The sequence below is a fragment of the Limanda limanda genome, chromosome 3 (genome assembly GCF_963576545.1).
Source record: "Limanda limanda chromosome 3, fLimLim1.1, whole genome shotgun sequence".
Taxonomy (NCBI): Eukaryota; Metazoa; Chordata; class Actinopteri; order Pleuronectiformes; family Pleuronectidae; genus Limanda; species Limanda limanda.
Window position 1 is genome coordinate 18490759 of NC_083638.1, and position 23825 is coordinate 18514583.

Consider the following 23825-nt stretch of genomic DNA (forward strand, 5'->3'; position numbering starts at 1 on the left):
AGGAGCATGGTGTCTGAAAGTTAAGACTTTTTAATCGGCTTCCAACCACAGTAATAAATCTCTCTTCTTAGCTGGTGTTTGTTCTGTTTTCTCCCAATTTATTTTTGCTTTCTTCCTCTTTTTAATCACCTCCCCTCTCTCTGTCCAATTCCGCTAACTATATGCTATTAGGGCAGGAGTCTGGAGCGTGCACGCACACACACACACACACACAAACACACACACACACACACACACACACACACACACACACACACACACACACACACACACACACACACACACACACAGAGCCGTCTGGGAGTTGTTCCCTCTGTATTTTTGCCCTGGCTAAAGAAAGCAGTTTATATTTATATATCGTGCAGTAAATACAGAAGGTTTATATTTGGTCACTATGGCTCTGTGTATTTTTGGTTGCCCGTGTCACTTTGGTTCATGCCTTTGTAAAATTGACTGAAACAACTACAAAATAACAGAGCCAAGAAATGTTCTGACCTTCCTTTGAGTGTGTGAACATACACAACAACACAGACACACAGACACACATACAAACACAAAAACATAAGCTACCTTTTTTGCTTGTTTATCTCAATGCAACAACATTGCATACATGGTATTCCATAAAGAACTTCATGATTACTGTGTAATATGTTTTAACTTGTTTTCCTGAACTTCATAACAACACTGTATCAGAAGGTACGTGTTAAAATACAACAACAGCATGTAATAATAACCATTATCCTCTATAACAGCTGGTTTGTTGGCAGTTCCTTCATGTGTCAACAAGTGGTGTTGTGGTTGAGTTAAATCGTTGTCTCCTCTCACATTTTCCTCCAAAACGCTATAATTGCATTGGAACAAACAAGGAGGCGTCACCCGTCTCTCATCACATACTAAGTGGTGCTTTCGGCTAAATGCTAACGTGAGCGGGCCCACAATGACAATGCTAACGTGCTGATGTTTCGCAGCTGTAACGTTGACCATCTTTAGTGTGGTTTCGCAGCATGCCAATTGGTGCTAAACCCAAAGTACAGCTGAGGCTGGATGCAGTCTTGAAAGTTTTCATCCCAAGAACGAATGACTGAGTTGAACTTCGTCCGTTAGCTGTTGTTTCATTAAGTGGTACCAGGCTGACGTTGACATCTTCAGAGCTGAGCTGTTGGATGAGCCATGATTTTACGTAATTGAAAAGCTGAGGCTGTCTGGTCTGTGTTGAACTTCTGAAGGACTTTTCATTCATCTTTTGTTTTTTTTTGTTAGATTCATTGTGGTTATGAACTTTTATTTCACTTGTATTTGGTTTTTGGATTTATATCTTTGTTGATCCTTTGAGTTCTTTAGTTGGCACATCATTAGAAAGGTTCATCTTATCAGCTTCACACTTGGCATGTGTTTGGTTAACAGCCAAAGGAAGTCCAGTGAGGAATTTGGTGCGATTTGGTCTCGCGATACGTTCAATATTGATAAACTTTGAGCGCTGGTCAGCAGGCGACCAGCGCTCTGTAACAGCAGCGGCTGGGACCAATCAATGTAAGCAATGTTGTCAATCCTGACGTTCACGACAAGGGCTGCAGTGCAGCAGTCGGTCTTCACTTGCTGTAGGTCAATCACTACATGTCACTTTTACAGTTCCAGATAGAAAACTGCAACCAGCATCACCACAAGCCAAACAGGCATGTTTAGGACAGGCACGGCACTAGTATAAAAAAGCTGCCATGTGACTAATAAACACAGGTTAACATTTCTTACACTACTCCAGAGAGTGGAATCAGAAAATGTTATCCCGCTTCAAAGTGGCTATTTGCTTGGGATAAAGTTTATTTGTGTGGTTTTGTGGTCCCCGTGGGATTAGTATAGGTGCTGCCCGCTGTGGCCACTGCCGGCTACCGCAAGGGTTTAAGTCAAATCCAATTTATGCAGCCGAGTTACACGAATGAACGCCGGGTTCGATGACTTCGGCTGAAAGAAAAGTTGAGATAAGACGCGGCAACAGAGTATTAGACAAAGTGGAGCACACAGCTTATTGAATGATAGCCACTGGAGAGGAAAGCCAATCCCAGGGAGGAGGTCTGGGAAGGGTGTCTGACTTTCTGTTTGTCTCCCTGCTGCTGGAGGGACCACACCCAGACCTCCACCACACACACACACACACACACACACACACACACACACACACACACACACACACACACACACACACACACACACACACACACACACACACACACACACACACACACACACACACACACACACACACACACACACACACACACACACACACACACACACACACACACACACACACACACAGGAAGCTGATCTGTTGGGCAGCCAACAGGGTTTCCTGTGGTTGCGGCAGGACTACCGGCTCTAGACTCAAACGGTTCTCAATTCTCCTGTCTTCCCCTTTCAATCCCCTCCTCTCTTTTCTCCACTCTCATCCTGTTGTTTTCTCTATTCTTAGCTGTCCACCCCTCCATCGACCACCCGTCTGGCGTTTCCTTCGTCTTCCTTGCTTTCCTCCTCTCTGTGTTTACTTCTCCTCTTTCCTTCACACTCCTTAATTTCCCTCTTCCATTTTCTTCTTCCTCCCTTTATAACGTTCCCTCGCTTCCTCTTCACCACAGAAAACACATCCCTCCTCCTGTTATTGTTATTATCTCGATGGGGCGACTGGACCCAAGTTGTGTGTGTGTGTGTTGCGCGCCCCACCCTTGTCCCCCCCACCCCACACACTCACCCACACCCACTCCACTCACCACAGTTACTTAAACACACACTTTGTTTCTTCTGCTGCCTCTGGACTGAAAGGAAAGACAGGGAGTGAAGGGTTTATTCACATCCCACTAGAAAAGGTTTAAACATGACTCAGATCCTCGAGCCCCTGTGCAACCCACTAAAACTCTGGCACAAAGATAAAATGTTTTTTGTTTTCCAATAAATCAAAAGTCCCCTTTTCACTTGCACTATACTTGATAAATGAACTGATGTTGCTTCATAGCTACATCATGTTTGTAAAGGCCTCAGGTCACATTTCCATAAAAGTAACTTTTTCTACACAAGGCCTAAAAATATTTCTTCAATTAAAACACACAGCACACACAAGGTTATGATTTTCTCAGACCTAGAAGAGTTTGTATACATAAACATAGTTCTGTACAATGTCAGCCTAAAACTTTCAACTTCCATTTGCTCTTGGTGATGTTTCTGTGGCGAGTATAAAAAACAATCATACAAAATAGTAAAGTTTCATGAAAAGTCTCTACAGGAGAGCGTGAAAGCCAAAGCTGCTGCTTTTCACAATGATGCATGTTTCATTTCTAAAAAAGAATGAAATGAGGGAGTGAAAGAAAAAATCGGGCAGATTTTTCACCTTCCACAAGAAATACATAAATAGTCACTGAAATAACCTAAAGTATTTAAAATACGTATTTAATTAAGTTTACAAATCTATAGCTCATTTATTCAATTGTCCTTTGATGTTTAACCAAATATTACCTCTGTGAGGGAGGTTAGGTTTTCACCTGTCTGTTTGTTTCTAAGCAGCATTACACAAAAACTATACTGGACGGTTTACAGCAATACTTGGTGGAAGGATTTGGAATGGTTCATACAACTTTGGTGGGAATATGGATCAGAGTGCAGATCAATATTGTTTTCGTTACTTTCTTTAACATTGCCAGACAGGATATTTTTTGTCCCATTTTCACTGTTTTCTAATGGAATAATTTAAGAATATTGATGGTATATAGGTATATTTAGAGGACTGATATCTAGTTTATACAGTTTGGTGCAGCATAATTGAATTAAAGGGGACTGTTGGGCCTTTGATGGAGGTATGTGCTCTTCTTAATGCCTTTCTAGTTATAAAGCTGTAAAATACACTGATAGTCTTCTTTGCTTTTAAATTGAAATAACAAGCTAAATTTACATATATTTCAGTCTGTCCAAACAATTAGAAAATCATCCAAATAAAAAAGGCAATTAATCCCCCACGAGCATGGTCATGTTAATGTGCTGTAAGTCCAGAGACGAGTTCATCAACCAACTCACCCCAATCAGAATCAACCACGTTCATTGCTCTCACTCTCACACTCTTCCCCCTTTTACTCTGGTGGTGTATACGACATTAATGGTGTAACAGGAAGACACACTCAGACGCCACAGCAATGTGATTGTCACACACTCGATACTGTCAGCGTGAGAATAATTAAAGTTTCTTGCACATCACAGAAATGATTCAAATGTGATGTTGGATTGGATATTTGCCATAAACTTTATTATGAATGTCTGAACAAAGAGTAAACACAAATACATAAAAAGAATAGAAATTAAATGGAGGAAATAGATATTTATGAATATCTTTTTCTTAATTGTTTATTCTGTAAAATGTGTACAAATACAGGCAAACAAAGGAATACTGACGCTTATTACTCGATATTATCGGGTCACTGATATATTGGTTGGACCCTAGTGCTTAGTATCAAGATATTTAAATCATAACAGTTTAAAATCTATTAGTCTCTCTTATAAACAGCCCACATCCTTATGTGAATAATAAAAAAAGAAACTGTAGTTGCCACAATTTTTGTTTTGGACTCCCAAAAGGTTCCTGGAAACAGATTATAGAGGTGTACAACATTTAGTACTAATGTTCTGTTTCAGCTGATATTCGATACAAGAGCTCCCGTTTTTCTTCTTCAAACCATTACTATTTAAAGGATTATGGTGCTGGATACACATAGCTTTTAAGATCCTTGGCCTTTTATAGTCAAAGATAAGAGGTGAAAACAGGCTTGAGGATTAACCATTAATCCACTTCTCACTCCAAAGAATTTCTATGTTTGTTTGCCGAATTCTCCTTTGTGATGTTCTTTTCCCTTCAAAGTAAAACAAAAAAGACAATCTCAATTTAAACTGGCGAATGATATAAACTTTTCCCAATCTCTTCAGTCTGACTCCTCTTAATACCCAGCTATCTACCTAATGCATCCTTTAGACAAACATTCCTGGCTGCTAATTCACTAATCAGTTTGTTCACAGAAATCTGATTCCTTCTCTGCTTTCATCCCGACTTTCCCATCCTCTTAACTCCTCAAACCCTCTCCACTAATCCTCTGCTCTCTGTTCAGGGTCGAGTTATGTTCCTGGTGCAGGCGGCTGAGACCATCTGAGAGCAGAGGAGAAGAGGAAACCTGGCGTTAGAGAACAGAGGTGGAAGAAATGATTTTAGTGTCATATTGGTCTTACCTGGGAGCCAGTTGGTATCTTCCTCTGCTGCGATACGATCTTCCTCTGGACTGTCTAGGAGGATGGCTCACGTTGTGGCGAGCTCCACTGTGATGGTCAGGATAAGAATGAGGATGAAAATGTTGGCCTCCTCCTCCGTGTCCTCCTCTCTCCCCCAGTCTCTCTCTGTTGTCATTTTCACTTTGGTCTCTTCTTTCCTCTCCTCTCTGACTCCAGCCACCTTCATGTCGCTGCTCCCCTCTCACCTCTCCTGTCGTCCTCCACCCCTCACGACCACCTGAGGTCCAACCTTAAGATGAGGAATCAAAGCCAAAGTGAACCTATTCTTTCCATCTGCTTTAGATGATGTACAACATGAACAGCACAGTCTCGTTGGAACAGCTCTCAGAGTTCTTTTAGTCATTAACAAATTTACATTACAAAACAATACATCAACCAATCTTTTAAAGTGAATTTTTGGCTATTTCGGAGGAAAAGAGGCGACAAACACACACATAGTCTGCCTTTCAAATCTGTCAACAATTATTTTAAGGCTTCCCACAAAACACCAACAAAAAAACACCAAAATCAGAGAGCGAAAGAACAATAATCCAGTTTGACAAACACAAATTGAAGTATTCAAAGAAAGACATAAAAAGCTCACTGATCCACTTGTGAACAGCTACAACAGATTTTTTTTATGATTTTCCATTTTATGAGAGTTTTTGAGATCATCACAGTCTTCAACATTTGATATGTCATGGATTAAAAAAATGATCAACGTAATAAAACAAAGCTCAATGTTTAATGCAACCATTATCTTTCATCCTCACTTTTCTCTGATGGAACTTTGACGGACGTGGCAGATTTTAAGCGAATTACAAAGCACTGAGCAGGCCGCCATCCTCCCACCAATCTACTGCCTGAGTGTGAAAGTGTGGAAATAAGCACATGAAAGCATGAGGCACATCGGTGAACAATGGGTCAGACAGACCTCAAGTATCACAACTGTTTTAACGTCTGTTTAAGTGGTTGTTATGTCTGTAGAAAGTTTCCCTGATTTAGATTTAGAGTAAAACCAAAAGATCTCTCAAATAAAATTAGGGCGAGATGAAAGATTTGTTTGCAGCACTCTATTTCTACATCAGAGGAGATTTAAATGTGTTTATTGAAAATCAACATTATCAGAGGACAGATTGGAAGACAGATTAGAAGTACATCACTACTCTCAGCCAGAGCAAGTGTGGTCTAACGAAACTGTGATTCAATCTGAAACTGATGTTGTTTTTATTTACTTTATTCGTATATTTTGAACTGAAATAAATTGAGAAGACACAAGAGAGCAGCTACACTGGATTCACTGCTGGAGTGTAATTGTGAGGGCAGGCGGGCAGAGGAGATATTTGCTGAGGAGACTAAACATCAGGCCTGATTCCAAACAAAAACCAAACCAGGCCCTCAAAGATACCACATAGCGCCACCACTGCTCTCACGCACACACACGCTCTCTCTCTGTCTCTCTCTCTCAAACACACACTCCGTATCCCCACAGTTCTGTAGTAATGATCGGTGTCTGTGTCTGGCAGAAATGAAACACTGAGGTATAAAGAGTGCAGCCTTCCATCTATAAAACCAGAAACATCCTCATGAGACCCACAAGACTTGTGCAAAAGCAGACAGTTGGCGCAAATCGGAGACTCTCCATCGACATGGTGCACAGAAAAATGGTCGCAAAAAGGTTTATTAGTCGGAACAACTGGTTCGGATTTCATAGGCTACCACTGAGTGGTCTTCTGAGATTGATGACAGAGTCGGAAGGAGAGTGTAAAGCTACAGACTTGTCTTGAACCGACAGGGAGCATGACTTACTGTAAGTGTGCACACTACAGTGAAAATCATTATACAGGATGTTCACATTCTGTAAAACCAACTAGTACATGTCAAGAGGGTGAAAAGGTTAGAAAGCTGTGAACCAGAAAGAGACGGACAGCCATAAAAGAGAAAAAGAACCAGAGAGACGGAGAAGAGAGAATACTGGCTGAGGAGGAAAACAGGGGAACAACTGAGTGTAAGGGGAGCGGAGGGAGGGGGAGACAGAAGAGAGAAGCCTGTAATCAGTACGTCTTGTTGTGTGTCTTAAAATAGAGATCTCCCAGCCTATAAACAGAAACCTACTATTACTAGTGCACTGACAAAGCAAGTCTCGGGCCCGAGCATGCACGTGAGCGTTTGTGTGTGAGCGAATGCACGCCATGGTATGCATTAAGGCCACAGCACACATGGAGCTTGTTACAGCACAGCCCTCTGGGTAATGTGGTTCTGTGAGGGACACCAGGGAACTACAACCACAGATCAACTATCGGATTATAATGTTGCCTCTCTGTTTAGCTCCAGGAATATTTTCATCAGTTCTTCATATGAGTTCCAGTTTGCTCTGGCAACTCAGATCAGTGGAAGTCTCCTTATGTGCGTGTAGTTTGGAGAAACATGGACTAGATCACAACATAAAATCTACTGGAGCATTAATTATAATACAGATATCATATTAAGACTTTGAGAACATGTCTTTTGGGATTTTGTCTCTTGGTAGGTAAGCAAGCAGAGAGGAAACATGGGGAGCGGGAGAAGGGTATGACATGTGACAGAGGACATAGTGGTTACATGGCATGAACCTAAACCACTAGGGTGAAAGAGGAGAAACCCCATAACATTCTTAATTCAGGTCAACAACACTTTTAACAGCATGGTCTCAACATCAAGGAGAGTTTTGAAAAAGGAGTCCTGGCAGCATTATGCCACAGGAACACAGCACAGAGGGAATGTTGAGTCAGAGTGAGGAAGGTGAAGTATAAATAGTATTTCATCACTTTTAAAACACAGAACCATCTCAGCGTTTAAAAAGTGCATTGAGTTCATGTTTACGGTCATTAAGATGAATTTTGAAAATGAGCAGGTATCTTTAAATACCTCAACCAAGGATGTTGTGTTTTCATCTGTGTTTGTTTGCTTGTCTTTCTGTTAGTCAGTTAGCAGGATTAAACAGAACGCACTGGACGCGTTACCAGGAAACTTGGTGGAAGGGTGTGGTATGGGACCAATTAAAGAACCAAATAAAAAATGCAGTTCTGAAATAGGGGGCAGACAGTTGTTTTTTTTTTTATTTCTTTAACATTGTGTTTTTCATTGATATCTCATGTGGTTTGGGTGTAGGCTTTGTTCAGCCACCGCATGATAACAAATATGGCTACAAGTCAGGTCTTAGCTGAGAAACAAACTCTGGTCACAAGAGAAAGACATCCACTTCTTGCACTGAGAGAAATATGTCAGAAGCAGTTAGAAGGTGGTACAAAATATGGTTTGTTATTTAGTCAGTCAGACATCTCACCTGCATGTGTCTCTCTGTATCCCCGTGCTGAAGTGGCTTTACGACTTAGATCTAGTGCGTTGGGTCTTGGTCTGGCCTGCAGGACTCTGCCTTGCTTCCTGCAGGTTTCTATGAGTTTCTCTCTCAGGTGGAGAAACAGGGACAGACAGGATGACTGGAGAGACAGGGAGACAGCACAACTAGTCAGATATACATACATATACTGCTTAAACAAAGACACATCAAGCTGGTCAAATAAACTCCACTCCACACACATAGATATCAGTTCCCCAAATAATTCTCCAAAATTCGATGAATTCTCCCCTGACCCATACCACCTCCTTCCGTGTTTCTATCTCCACTCACATCACTGTCCAGCAGCACAGTCTTCTCTGTCCCACTATGTGCCAGCAGGTACTTTGACTGGAACAGCTTTCCATCAAAACTGTGCCAGGGCATCAGGGCAGTGTTGGGCAGCGGGTAGCCGCTGGCACAGTTGGCCCCCAACAGGTTGCTCAGCCCTCGGACATAGAGAGATCCCAGCTGTACCGCACGACTGGAGAGGAAAGGCAGCTGAAAGCAAAGAAAGAATTCTTTTTTTTGTGGTTGATAGTGAATCTGTATCAAACTGCTGGATAGTTTGGTGAGTCTTTTGTCACCAAACTTGTACTTTGAATCTGCAAATGAAACAGGGACTTTTCTGAGTCACCAGCAGGTCACAACTGACTTCACCACATGGGGCAATAAATACCTCCAGGTCAAAGTTTAACAAATCACTTGACGGATCCTCGACCCCGAACATCAACAGACCACACAGCCGGTCACTCGCCTGAGGGTCCGTGCTCTTTCATTTAGTCATGAGATTGATAAATCTTGTAATAATTTCCATTAATAAGATTACAAAATATCTATCTTCATTTGACAGAAAACTCTTTATCCTCAGTCGACTATCTGTGACTTCAGTGGCAGGGGAATCAATCACACCTTCACAAACATGCAGCATCACACACACACTCCTGCAGTAAAGAACCATCTGCTTCTTCAATATGCTTCAGTCACCACCGAGACCAAAGTCCTTAGAATTTCCCTCACAACTGTGCAAGTAATTGCTGTTTCCAACCCCAATTTGCACAACCTTATCTGTTCAATCCTGACACATAGATTACACAATTATATATGACTTAGACCACCAACTTTGATGTTGCATCACTCTGTTCAATGGCCCACTGCAGTGAGGTGTCAATCTGTGGATCTGTGCATCTAACGTGACTCTGACACTGAAATGTCTCTGCATAGTTTCACTCAAAGTAAACTACATTAATGAAATCCCTTAAACACACTGTGCACTCTAACATTATGCTTAATGCTCTTGTTATGTACCATATATGTTTAAGTAATTCAATTGTTTTTATATTTTTTTACAGTGGCTTCATATATGATTAAGTCGCAGGGTTTTGTTGTTTACAGATTTATAAAAGCCAATGAAAGAGAAACGAAAAGAAAGAAGAAACCAGAGGGGGACAATAAAGAAAGAAAGGATGATGGAGAGGCAGAGAGACTGATAGCGATGATAACAGCAGGCAGATGCTCTCCATGTGTTTTCTGCGCTCACCTGTCCTCTGGTACATAGCACTGATAACAAGGATTACCTGTATGCACACGCACACACACACACACAGCCCCGCCTGCCACCTGCTTCCAGTCAAACAGAGCTTCACCTTCAGAAAACAATGAACAACTAAACAGAGACATAAAAGCCTGAAGAAGCGCAGGGGACAGGGAGAGGGAGAGGGATAGGGAGAGGGAGAGGGAGAGAGGGAGAGAGAGAGAGAGAGAGAGAGAGAGAGAGAGAGAGAGAGAGAGAGAGAGAGAGAGAGAGAGAGAGAGAGAGAGAGAGAGAGAGAGAGAGAGAGAGAGAGAGAGAGAGAGAGAGAGAGAGAGAGAGAAATAGAGAGAGAAAGAGAGCAACATGAAGAGAGACAGAACAAGAGAAAGTCAAAACTAGAAGAACATGAGAACATAACACAAGTGCGTGTGTGTGTCCATCGGTGCAAATTTGTGTGTAAATAGCTCCATGTGGTGAACGTCAGCCAGGACAAACAGCAACTGTCGCCAGCACAGTCTATCTGTGACACACACACTTAAACACACACACACAATCAAAGCCCCATGGGAAGGAACGAAAAATCGACCAACTAACCCTTTTCCCCAAAACACCCGCAAATGGTGGGATTGTTATTTTCAGTTAAACACACATTCCTCTTTCTAATAAATTATCATTTGATTAAACAATTTAATTTTTTTATTATCATTATTATTGTTTGTATCATTTTGCTGTTATGAAAAAGAGGATGATTTTCACCTTTTTCCACATCACAGTGTATATGTGTGCATGTTGTGTGTGTGTAGTTGATCCATACAGCTGTCTCTCAGTTAGCCCCCCCTCCTGTAGCTCTGAACCACTTCCAGACAACATATTCAAATCAACGCCCAACCCTAATTATTGTGTAAAAAACAGACAAGCAGCAAAAATACAAATTACTAGACATAAGTATGGTAATTAAGCAGTAAATATAAATGGTCTACAACAAGGCCGTGAACAGCATGGCTGTTTTTTCGGAGAATGGTGGAGCACAGCGGATTCGGATTCTAGGGTTAGTCACATCAACCCAGCTCACTTATATACAACTCATGATTATTATTATTATGAATTAACCTAAAAATTATTATTTAATCATTCAGTTGAAGATTGAGAAAAGGCTCTTCAAAAGTTACAAGAAACATTCCCACATTTCAGAAACTGGAAATGGAAAAGTTTCAGTATCTTGCCTCAATGTTCTTCCGATGTCAGCAGACACAGCATCAGTTATCAATGAACCACCTGTGGTGTAAAAGGTGATCATACGGAAGTTTTATCTATCAGAATAAAAGGCTGATTGTCTCAAGAGGTGCAACAATTTGTCGATTGGGAGGAAATTAATCAGTTATTAACCATGACATTATATGAAAATAATCATACTACATGACAGTCCTATTTGGCAGAACTTCTTATTGTTTGATCCTTAACTGTTTGCTGTTTCAGTGATATTCTCATATTACATTAGCCATGGTGCCAGACGAACTTAGCCCTGCCCACACCATTTTTTGGTGGGGAAGTTCGGTCTGGAGTCGCTCCGTTGGCGAGAAATTATCTCCGAACAGAAGCTGTTCGGACCAATCAAATTGTTAGGGCGGGCTTTATATGAGGATGGACAGATGATCAACAGGTACGTATTCAACTACGTCATCAAAGAGCACTTGGGTTGACTTTGTTTTCCACAAACATGCCTGCCGCTTGAGAGCTGAGATGTTTAGATGCTGCCATTGAGTCTGTTTTAGGAGACATCGACAGCACATTCATTTTGAAAGAGGAACAGAGAAACGCGATCAAGGCATTTGTAGTTCGAAAAGATGTTTCCGCCGTCCTTCCTACGGGATTCATACGTCACATTCTACGTTGCTCTGATTGGTTGTAGGTCTATCCAATTGAGCGAAGCTGCATTTTTTTCCCTGGTACGGTTGAAACACGCCCCATTATCACAGCCCAATGGAGCGGTCTCAGACTCATATTCTGACTAGAATCATGAGTATGACAACGTCAGGCTAATATTTCAACCTAATCTGTAATTAAACACTTTGAATGGCTTTTAACACTGGCAATATAAAAAGTACTCACAACATAAAAACACTTGGAAAACCTCTGAGTTTTATTTAGAAGTTGTAAGAAGGTGGAGACTCTCAAAAAACTGTTTATATGTAGTTCCGTCTGTTTTTTTTCTTCACTTTCTAAACCTGGAAACATATTCTGACCTGTGATTGCCACAAGACAACTTAGTTTTCCTGTGAACTGCGGAGAACATTGACACGTTCGGTTCAATTAAAACGTACAATTTAAGCGAAAGTCTTAAAATTTAAGTTTATTCTAAACCACATTTTTATTGAAAGTGACAAAAGAATAAAAAAAACTAAACAGAACCTCATACAATATCTGTGTATTTTTGCTTCTAACTGACCTTGATGTATTGAAGCTCCTGTGAAGATTTCATGCTCAGACAGACGCCCTGACTCAGGTAAGCATCAACGTCCTCTTGAGACACAGCCGGTACCTGATAAAACACACACACACACACACACACACACACACACACACACACACACACACACACACACACACACACACACACACACACACACACACACACACACACACACACACACACACACACACACACACACACACAAACAAACAAACAAACAAACACACACACACACACACACACACACACACACACACACACACACACACAGGGAAATATATGGTCTGCCAATTCAATCACATTCCAGTGTGTGTTCTGCATGGGTCAGTTTGTTTTGTCTGCTCTCTATGCGACAACTCAAGCAAAAGAAACAATGCTGAATACAGAAACATGGCTGCCCAGTTGTGTGTTCAAAACAAACAAACCCTGAAGCTATCTAAACAGAAGAGTGATGAGGGAATGTGAATGCAGCAGGAATCAGACAACAACAGCTACTCTTGTCTGCCTCATCTTTGATCGTCTACTCGTCTAACGGTCCATGTAACAAGCTGCTTCTCTGCCTGTTTGTTGGTCTCATATCCATTTAAATGACTGGATCCAAGTGTCTGTCGCTCTGACTTAATCTTTACATCTTCAGGCCCTTTGAAACCGAGATCTCATAATATTGCCATTTTAGCTTTACAGTGAGCCAAACATGTGGACATATTGCTGCCCCTATGTGTGATGTTGGCTCTGCCTTTTCCTCAAAAGCAGAACATGAACAGGTTGTGTAAAAGTAGCTTTTAAGTGTTCAACTCTGCATGACAGAACGGCTATTAGTAAAATTATGAAGGGCACAATTTATCAGCAATTGTAGAAAGCCCACACTTTTAGCAAGGCCTAATTAGTTAGTTTGTTAAAAAGGTACTGATCATATGTTTGCATCTGAATCTTCTCTTTTTCATTTATGCTTTGGAGATAAATAGCACAGTTTCTCTTGTTGAGCAAAATTTGTATGACTCTTTAATAAACTTATCAGATTTGATAGAACAGTGGAAGCGAACATTTTACAGATTTCGTCCACATGCACATTTTTGAAAGTGATATTTGTAAACAGCACCCTTTTCTCTCTAAGGTGCAAATTACAATCTGTTTTAAATTAATTTTTTACAGCCCAGATAAATGAATCTACATTAATTTTAGTTTATCATCTTCAAAATGACGCAAGCTCCTTCATCCAGGTAATCTACTGCACTGATCTCTGCTCCATCCGCTGACGTCAATGTAAAATGTACCAACAGAAAACTAAAATCTCTGCTTCTTTTCACATTTCTCTTTCAACAGGATTACAAAGAGCACATAAGTTTATACTTTAAATTTTACAAACAAAATAAGATCTCAGGCAAATTAAGCTTCTCTTTAAATATTCAAAGCCCTTGAGTGGTTATCAGACCTCTTGTTGACACAAGAGCTTAACTTACAAAGACCTGTGTCTGTGGCTAAACTGGGCACTCAGTGGGTGATAATGGCTCGCACCAAGCCATGACCAAAACAACACAACACAGACGTCAACAGGTCATGTTTAACTTCACATCACAACTAGAATTAAGAGCACAATAATTGTTGTATGTGTTATAGATGTAAATCCCAATTCAAAAGCTGACATGTCTGTTTTAATTGTCACCAAATACGTTTGCTCTTTTTGTTCTCTGTTTACATAAATCACCAGGTGTAGCTGTATAACACATATACTAATATTATCTCAGTGGAAACGCCTAAATCAGACTGAGTACAAAACTATTTAATTGAACAGCTTAACTTGTTCATTGAAGGCGAAGCAAAACATGCAGCCCTGCCACTGAAAACCTAAAGAGACAAATCATCATTTGATGTTAGTGATGTTTTCATGTCTTTTTGCAAACACCCAACATGATTTAAGAGAAGAGAAGTGGAATAAAATCACTTACTTCCAATTAGAAGTAAATAAACATGAATAACATCTTCAATTTGTAATTGTTTCTAAACATGTAATAGAAGCTGAATCATGAAATATGCCAGTGATCCAGTCAAATAATTAAATCACGAGAGTTTATAAGGTACAAATCTATCTTTCAAAGTTTAGTTTCCCTCAGCTGGAGGATTATATGTCGTTAGACAAAGTATTTCCACTTTAGTTAATTTGACTTTTGCTTTCAACATTAAGTGGATTATGAGGTATTTCTTATTTTTCCTATGGTTGTGTTGTCATCACTCTCCTAAAAGTATCTGGTGCTAAATAAAGAGCTGACAGTACCTGCAGGACTATGTATGTGACCAGACAGAGCACAGCCAGGAGAGAGACTTCAATGGTGCCGTACAACTCAGTGAAGTCCTGGCAGTCAAGTATCGTAAGAAAGGACATCAGACGAATGGAAGTGACATCAGAACCAGTGCCGAACCACAACAAGTCCAACCTGGGAAGACCACCTACAAATGTAGATAAAGTGTATTTATAAATAATATATATATAATTATTTAACATATACTTAAGGTTGATGTCAGGGTATTAGCCAACAAGAAGCAGAGTAAAACTGACAACAGATGGAAACGTTATTCCCAGAAAATCCTTTTGTTGCATGCTATCTTCAGCATTGTGTATTAAAGTGCAACATCCTCCCGTTGAGAACAAAACTCAACTTGACTAATGTTCAGTCCTAAATTGAGTTCAGGAATACAGAGAGATAGATATTAAGAAACTAGCAGGTGCAGCACCCGGGAGGCTGACTGGGACAGGGTGGACCATGTCAGGTTCCTTCAGTGGGTTTCCGGGGAAGACAAACCATTCCCTGATCGCTGGAGTGTCAACAGTGCTGCCTGAAAACACACAAAAAGACAAAGTCAAGGCTCCACAGCTAAGCCTGTGTTTCTAGTATGTTGTGTCTATTGCCCTGTTCACACCTGTTATTAAAGTGTGTCCTGAATGAGTCTCCTGTTAGCACCTGGGATCGGATCTCACTTTCCTGCTCTATATGCAAATAATGACATTGGTCATTAGTGTTCATGAAGACCAAATGATGATGTTTCTATCCAGTTCACACGTGTCTGACTTTTTCCAGGAGGGGCTGAATAAATTCATGCTGTGCATAGAACTTCTATGAAGTAAGACTTTACCAATTTGAAAAAAAAATAGTTTGAAATCGTTATGTGTTGATTAGTGTTGATATTGTGATCACTGTAAAAATACATCAGATTCATTGTAAAACTGTAGCAGATTAGCTGAGTAGGCATCCTTCACATGGGCCAGGGTGCATTTGCATTCACATAGTGAAAATAATGTGGACGCATGTGTCCCAGACTGCATGTGTTAAGGCCGATTTTTGCTACTCTGTTTTTTCGGACACGGACAGATAGGACCGCCCTCTCCGCCGTGGAACGCCCTCTCCGAGCGCCTCTGAGAGCTTTTCGTGCACCTCTGATTTTTCTAACTATCCGTGGATATTTCGGATAGCCTACGGACAGCCCTTGGCTGTGATTGGTCCGCTAACGACATCATTTCCGTACGAGGTCCAGATTTCACATTTCCGGACCTCAAACTTCCTGCTTCACAATAAACACAAACACAACTACGATTCTACGATTAATGTGACGTGTGTGTTAAGCCAGCTGAGTTGTCCGGCTGACGGTGGCTCGTTAGAGCACTGACGGCATCTGTGCACAGTCACATACGGTTATAACGAGCTTTCAAAACGGCGCTAGCGGGCTAGCCACCATGCTAACTGCGGTGGTAACAGTGCAAAAACCCGCTGTCACGACTTTAATTCCACTGCTACAGTGTTAATTTCGTTGACGATAACGAAAAATATTGGTTAATGCCCCTTTTCCCATGACTAGGACGAGACGAAGACGTAACGAAAACGGATCTTTGGAAATAAAAACTATGAAGAAATCTATTTTAATTTTCGTTAACGAGACGAGACAAAAAGAAAATGTTGGCGGTTGACTAAGTCACAATAATTTTTAAAAACATAATCGTATCAGGCCGTCATGAAGTACCCGGAGCGGCGAGTTTGTGTGTCTGCGTGTGTGTGTGCTCCCTGATAGCGCTCCGGTCCTGCGGCTCCGCCCCCCGCCCCGCGCACTTGCTCAGAGAGACACAGTGAGATAAGAGCTCGTTCACGTGAAGCAGGCCGGTCACAGACCCACCGGCTGCTTCTTAACTATGGAAACAGTGAAAACACAGAGTTTCTCTGGTCTCAGCTGCGCTTCTTGATCAGAGCAGAAGCTGCAGTTGGTTTCTACTGAGCTTCAGTTTCTGTGTCTTCCTCCGGTCTGATCTGCTTTCACTTTTTGTTTTCACATTTCGCCAACTAAAATATATAGGCTGCAGCTATATGTTTTTATTTATTTCAAAATAGGGTACTTCTTATTTCATACATTTCCCACAAATATGGGGATGACTCAAATAACCCTACATAGTTCTGCGTTTAATTTATTTCCAAGTAGACCTACACTTGCCTGTGTATTTTCTTCTTCCCTTCATAAGCATTTGGTGTTTCCCTTTGTTGTAACAGGTAAAAATAAATAAAATGTCAACAGTTTGCTTTACTGTTGTTCTATAATTTCATAAATGCAATAATCTACAGATTAGTATAGTATAACTTTATATAAAATTTTATCAGCTTTGTTATCAAATATGTTTTGCTGCTCCAGACAAATTTTATTTGGAGAGGGGGCAAAATGGCTCTTTTGATAGTAAAGTTTGCCGACCCCTGCTATAGACCTATAGGAGGGATATCTAATGGACAACCAAAGTACTGAAAGCTAGACTAGTATGCAGTTGTAGACACAACACAGGGGGTCCCTAGACCTGAGAAGGGAAGATAAGGAGTTTAATGTGGCTATTAAATGTGACTAAAACTAGACTAAAATGTAATTAGTTTTCGTCGACTAAAACTAGACCAAAACTAAAGGCCGACGCATGCTTCTGCGTTTTCACGGGAACGGAGACGCAGGAGCCCTTCCGGGCCCCTCACGGCCCTTCCTACGTCCTTACGTGCGTCGGCCAATTTTTCTAACTAGACGGCAAAGCCCCGCAAGCGTCACCCGGCCGCGAGGGCTGTGATTGGTCTGCTAACTACATCATTTCCGGAGTCGCATTTCCGGTTCATGCCCGGAAACCACGGAGGATTTAGAAGAACGAATATGGACCAGATAGAAGAGCACTTGGCAGAAGAGATCCGACACTATGTCCACTAGTATAACCCGTCACTAACCGGCGGATTTTTCCGCCAGAAAAAGGCTCTGAGGAGCCGCCGTGGCGATGTAAATAAATCGCTCTTCTTCGTGCAACACACGAAGAAGAGCCGACTTCGACAAAAAACATTACTGCGCCTAGTGTTCTGGCGGGGAATTGCATGGCAACACGCGCAACGGTTGGAGAACCATGAATGAGAACGAGTCCTGCGTTACAGCTGCGTGCCTGCGGGCCCCTGACGACGCAGAAGCATGCGCCGGCCTTAAGAAGGATAAAAATGACTAAATGTGACTAAAACTAATATGCATTTTTCGTCTAAAGACTAAGACTAAATCAAAAATAGCTGCCAAAATTAACACTGCACTGCTATCATGACACTGTTTCTACAATATCGTCAGTTTAGAGGCAAACACTGGGTAGTAGTTATTGTCGGGAGTCCCTGCTTACTGTGTGTGGAAGCTGGGGGGGAAGCTAGCTAGCTAACAACACAGTTCGGAAACAAGACCGGGGAACCGCTGCGCTAAGAAACGATTACATCAGCATTTTGACCCGCTGGGTGTCACTTTATTTTATTTAGTTGCCATCGTAGCCTACACTGTGTGTGAGGGAAGTGGGGAGTAATTAAATAAACACACGTGGACTTCTTCTTCCCAGAAATGGGGTAGGCTTCTCTGAGTTCGTCTTCCTTTGCGCCACCTATGGGTTTGGCGGTGAATTGTTTTCAAACGTACAGTCGTCGGAGAAGCAAAAATCAAAAAGACTCTCTGGTATCCGTGCGTCCCTCTCCGCGAACCGGATACGTAGAAACATAATGGAGCCTTAAGTGTTAAGGCTCCATTATGCTTCTCCAGTGTGTGTGGTGCGCGGAGGAACGCATGGTTCCCACGGACTCTTTTTGATTTTTGCTTCTCCGACAACTTTACGTGCTGAAGACAATTCCCCGCCAAACAGTAGGTGGCACAACGGAAGACGAGCTCAGAGAAGCCTACCTCTATGTTTGATAAGTCCACGTGTGTTTATTTTCCTGCTACCGGCTTCCCTCACACACAGTGAACGATGGCAACTAACAGAACTAAATAAAGTGACACCCAGCGGGTCAAAATGCTGATGTTATCGTTTCTTAGCGCAGCGGTTCCCCGGTCTTGTTTCCGAACTGCGTTGCTAATCCCACAGCTTGAAGCTACACGGAGGCAGCTAGCTTCCCCCCAGCTTTCACAGCTCGTCAGCAGAGTCTCCCAATACTAACAACTACCCAGTGTTTGCTTCTAATCTGACGGTGTTTGAGAAACAGTGTCATGATAGATAAGTGGAATTAAGTCGTGACAGCGGGTTTTTGCGCTGTTACCACCGCAGTTAGCATGGTGGCTAGCCCGCTAGCGCCGTTACGAAAGTTCGTTATTACCTTATGTGACCGTACACACATGCCGTCAGTGCTCTAACCAGCCACCGTCAGCCGGATAACTCTGCTGGCTTAACACACTTGTCACATTAATCGTAGTTGTGTTTGGGTTTGTTGTGATGCAGGGAATGAAGCAGGAAGTTTGTGTTCCAAAAAGGATGTCGTTCCGAAATGCTGTCGTTAGTGGACTAATCACAGCCAAGGGCTGTCCCAAGGCTCTCCGAAATAACCAGGGATAGTTAGAAAAATCAGAGGTGCACGAAAATGTGTGTATGATGTTGCCAGGGTGCATCGATATCAGTGTGTTGATAATCTTATATGTATACACATACACATAATTGTGACCACTCCAGTAAGTTTACTGTCCTACCATCATGACCAAGCAGCAGTCCATAGATGCGCTGTCTGCAGGGTTTGAAGACGAGGGCCTGGGGCAACAGCTCAGCGTCCTCTTCATCCTCCAAAGTGTTGCTACATTCGACGACCCCCTCACACAGAACAGGGTAAACCATAAAACCCTCTGTTGCTACATGCTTCTCTCTGCATGCCTGGGGAAAACCACATAGTAACATTATACAGACAATCTGGCATTTAGCATGGTCAGACCTAATATGACTTCGACAAGATATATACTGAAAATGTACAGTAAATGAAACATTACATACTTTTAATGTTTCTGGACTAACATATTTCTCCATGACACAGGCGGAGGGACGTGAAGAGATGTCACCTCGATGCAGGGCTTCCTGTCCAGGTAGTAAGTAGGAGCAGGTCCCTCTCTTCAGTAGCTCTCTGTGAGGAGCTGACAGATTCATGCATTGAAGGATGTGCCCAGTCTCTTCCTCCTCTCCGCCCCACAAAGAGCTCACATATTGGGATACAGCTAGGACCGTTTCCACCTGTGGAGCACCATGGTCTGGTGCAGGATTGTATTTCCTGGGAAACAATGAGGCAAAGCTGTCATTTAATGCCCTCATCTAAAGTTCAACTAAGTTGCCGAACTGTCAACTGCTTAACAAGATGATTTTCGTCCATTTTGGTCTAACAACTGAAAATTGCTCTTTCTATGAAAACTGAATATACAACAAGGTGAAATAGTTAAATGTTTTCTAAATGTGACTAAAGCGGCTTGAAAAATAATTGAATTGAACTGAATATTTTTTATTACTAAACAGATTCAGCAAAAGAAGTTGGTATTTGTTTGGATTTGGATAAAAAACAAAATACAATTTCAGTAGTAGAGGAAATGTTGTTCTTGAGCAAAAACCAAAGTAAAGAGACACCTGTATGTTGCTATGGCGTTGTTCCTGATGTGCTGCATCTGCTCCGTTGACACCACATCATTACCAAGGAGACAAGCCAGCAGTGGTAGCTGGGTGACAGCTAGTCCGATGGCTCGGCAGAACCTCTGTCGGTCGTACAGGACGGTGGTGAGGCTGTTTATACGCAGCTTTTCCACCGACAAATAGGGGGCACTTAAAAAATCCAAACCACATGTTCAGATCATACAGTTTATTTACATTTTAATGACTTATCAATAACATGAAGTGCTAGACTCTATGACACTCAGCTTTTTAGTGCGATTCAAGAAATTCTGCAATTGCATTTTTTTAATTCAACCACAGCAAAGTATCTAACAGCTCATGTTTTAGGTAAAGATTTAACTTGTGAAGTGCAAGCTGTGATTGTAAAATGGGAAGAATCTTTGATGGTTCAAATAGCTGGAATTTATTAAATACATGATCATTTTGACAAACCTGTCGTATATGATGAAATCTGAGTCCTGTCCCAGGATACCCATGCAGCAATTCTGACGAGCATAGCTGGCAATTTCAAAGTCAGCCTCCTGCACTGAGCAAAACACTTCCTGCCCCAAGGACCTTGAAAAAAAACAAACAGATAACAGTAATTCTGCCATAAACAGCAGGAACATTAGTAAGTTTTTCCAATATACATAACCAGCTTTATTATCACAACATACACTGTATAAAGCCCAAAAAAGGGCTGCAGAATTGTTTTGTACCTCCACCAAGGAGGTTATGTTTTCATCCACGTTGGTTGTTTGTCTGTTAGTTTGCAGGATTACACAATAACTACTGGACGGATTACCACAACATTGGTTGGAAATATGGTCAGAGAAGAATACTTTTTTTGTTACATTGAGGGTTTTTCAACATCTTCACTGATTTCCCAGGGAACAATTCATGGATGTTGATGAAAAAAAAAGTGTTGGACCTTGGTGGAGATATGAACTCTTCTGCCATTCTAGTTTATAAATGTTAACCTGAGAGCAAGGGATGTGAATGTTGCCAGACCAGAAGGCAGACAGAAGAGCTGTGTCCCAGGCTGCTCTCCGTGTTCCTTGATGTGACGAAATATTTTTGAAATCTGCCCGTTCACTTTGTGTCTCCTCTTCACCTACAGACAGGAGAGGATCTTTGAATACAGAGACTGCATGAACTCAGAAGAGCAACAGAGTAAACTCCAAGCTCAGCAAAGTCTGATTTGATGAGATGACAGAAGTTCAATGCTAATGTCTACATTATCTGTTCATTAAATCTGTAACTAAAGACATTAGTGGATTGAGAGTCTTCCAGCAGGTGCAATTTAAAGATTATAATACAGCTTCTAAAAGATAATATTCAAGCAGCTCCAGATTACAGTATCTTTTCCTCACCCACTCTCGTCTCTTTTGCCCTTCCACCACTCCATCAAAGAAGAAGACCAGTTTGATGCCGGTGGAGTTGAACGCCTCCACCCAGCTCTTCAGGACATCCATGTATTCCCTCCACTGCCCCCCACACACCCAGTTCTCACACGTGTACCAGTTGCGGAGACAAGCCATCCCATCCACAACAAGTGTGGGACCTTGATGAAGAGTGAAAACACGAGTGTCACAGAGAGCAGGCCAGCCTGTCCACACTAACCCCATAGGTCCTCACTCCTGTCCATTTGTGTGTTGATAACTTTGTTTGTTTGAAAGCAAGATTGCACAAAAAAAAAAAAGATTTCCACAAAAATGATCTTATCTTTAACATTGTGAATAAGGTTGTTTTTCAAACATTTTACAGATTTTAAAGGGGAAAATTCATGGATCTTGATGAGAAAAATCAGGCAGATGTAGGGAAATGGTAACTATGGTGCAGCTTGATTAAATTCCAGGGGACTGTAGGGCCTTGGTGGACGTGAGTTCTCTTTGAGCACCATTCTATTGTTCCTTTGGAGCCCTAGAGGCTTTATACTCTGTTAACTTGACAAAACAGACTTGCAGCTAAGTTTGTGCGGTAACGGGACGTTGAGCATGTGAGGTAAAGGAAACTGTAAAATGTATTTGAAGTTTAATAAGACATGTTCTTGCACATCACTCTACCTGTGCTGTGGGCTGTGTCTGTGCTTCTGGCAACATGTTGTGAGGCCATCTCTCTGAGGTTCACAGGCACACACGCTTCTGGACAGCAGCGCTGCATGAAGCTCTGCAGACCCTTCACACCCATCGATCCCTACACGCAGCAAACCGCAGCACACACAGTCAGACTGGTTTCACTGGGAACTGGAGATGTAACTTAGAAAAGAAGGAATATCACCCAAGAATAATCCCACGTCTTCTAAGTGTATTTACCCTACACCTCGCCTAGTGGCTCTGCTCAGTGAATGGAGCTGGATGCTAACAGTTAGCTTAGCTCCCAACAGCTAATCTCATCCAGTCAGAAGCAGCAGCGTCTCCTGTCCTCCCGAGCCAACTTGTCATAAGTAAAACCTGTAAACTCCTTTTACACTCGGGTACTACGTTTAAACATAGGAAATGCGCACTTTTAATACTTCTCCACACACGAGCAGCACCTAACGTGTTGTGTTTTGGTCTAAATGCAAATTGCTTCCTGTTGTGTACGCGTGACGTCATCGCGTTACTAAACAAAGCGCACGTGCTCAGCGCATGGAGTCAGGGTGAAACAAACTGCTGAAACTTAAATAAAACTCCAAATACTGTGTAAATCACGTCATACAAGTATATATACTGCTTTTCAGAGGTGCTCGCCAGTCATAATATTAATAGCTAAACAATAATGGTACAAATAAACTCACATTTCAAAACACAGTTACAACTTGTATACAGAAACCAGGTACTTTAACTTAATTGCTACATATTAGTTGTATTATGTAATAATAAAGCACCTTGTAAATTAAGTTAGAGTATCTGGTTTCTGTGACGATACATTATCATGCATTATTAATATTATTGAGAAATCCATGCCTAAGTAGCAAACTGCCATATCTGAGCAGTTGCAGGTACTTTGTATTAAGATAATCTCATTAAATGACACAAGATAAATGTTGGGGAATCTAACGAATTTTATCTTTTTTATGATACTTGGCTTTACTGTACCTCTTCAGGCCTCAGTCTGATAAAAAGAGAGTTCTATATAGTATTTCATAACCTTATAATTGGTATGTTATGTACTATCTTACATTTAAAGGTAGCTAGAAACTGCGTCTGTAAGTAATAAGGTAGAAATTATGTGGAGTATAAATTATCGGCAAAAC

General features: G+C 41.5%; 1 protein-coding gene across 4 annotated transcripts; it reads right to left on the bottom strand.

Moving 5' to 3' along the window:
- Positions 1 to 4260: 4260 nt before the first annotated feature.
- fam120b (family with sequence similarity 120 member B) lies at positions 4261 to 23142 on the bottom strand. Of its 4 annotated transcripts, none has more exons than XM_061068813.1 (15): positions 23094 to 23142; positions 22654 to 22783; positions 21961 to 22151; positions 21568 to 21701; positions 21041 to 21163; positions 20567 to 20758; positions 19949 to 20219; positions 19654 to 19831; positions 15403 to 15504; positions 14945 to 15117; positions 12649 to 12741; positions 8963 to 9169; positions 8618 to 8771; positions 5254 to 5542; positions 4261 to 5173 (listed from the first exon to the last, which is right to left on the bottom strand). In XM_061068813.1, exons 2-15 carry the CDS (start codon positions 22775 to 22777, stop codon positions 5143 to 5145), a joined length of 2262 nt encoding a protein of 753 aa, XP_060924796.1. In that variant the 5' UTR covers positions 22778 to 22783; positions 23094 to 23142; the 3' UTR covers positions 4261 to 5142. The 4 variants fall into 4 exon arrangements, with proteins under 4 accessions (XP_060924796.1, XP_060924794.1, XP_060924793.1 ...); XM_061068811.1 differs by having other exon boundaries at positions 22903 to 23140; XM_061068810.1 differs by having other exon boundaries at positions 22868 to 23140.
- Positions 23143 to 23825: the final 683 nt, after the last annotated feature.

Excerpts from the sequence above, each read along its gene's own strand:
- fam120b (XM_061068813.1), bottom strand. The coding sequence starts at position 22,777 with ATGGGTGTGAAGGGTCTGCAGAGCTTCATGCAGCGCTGCTGTCCAGAA. Across the intron at positions 20,220-20,566 it reads AACGCCATAGCAACATACAG|GAAATACAATCCTGCACCAG; the intron begins GTGTCTCTTTAC and ends ATTGTTTCCCAG. Across the intron at positions 19,832-19,948 it reads TTAGTCCAGAAACATTAAAA|GCATGCAGAGAGAAGCATGT; the intron begins GTATGTAATGTT and ends GGTTTTCCCCAG.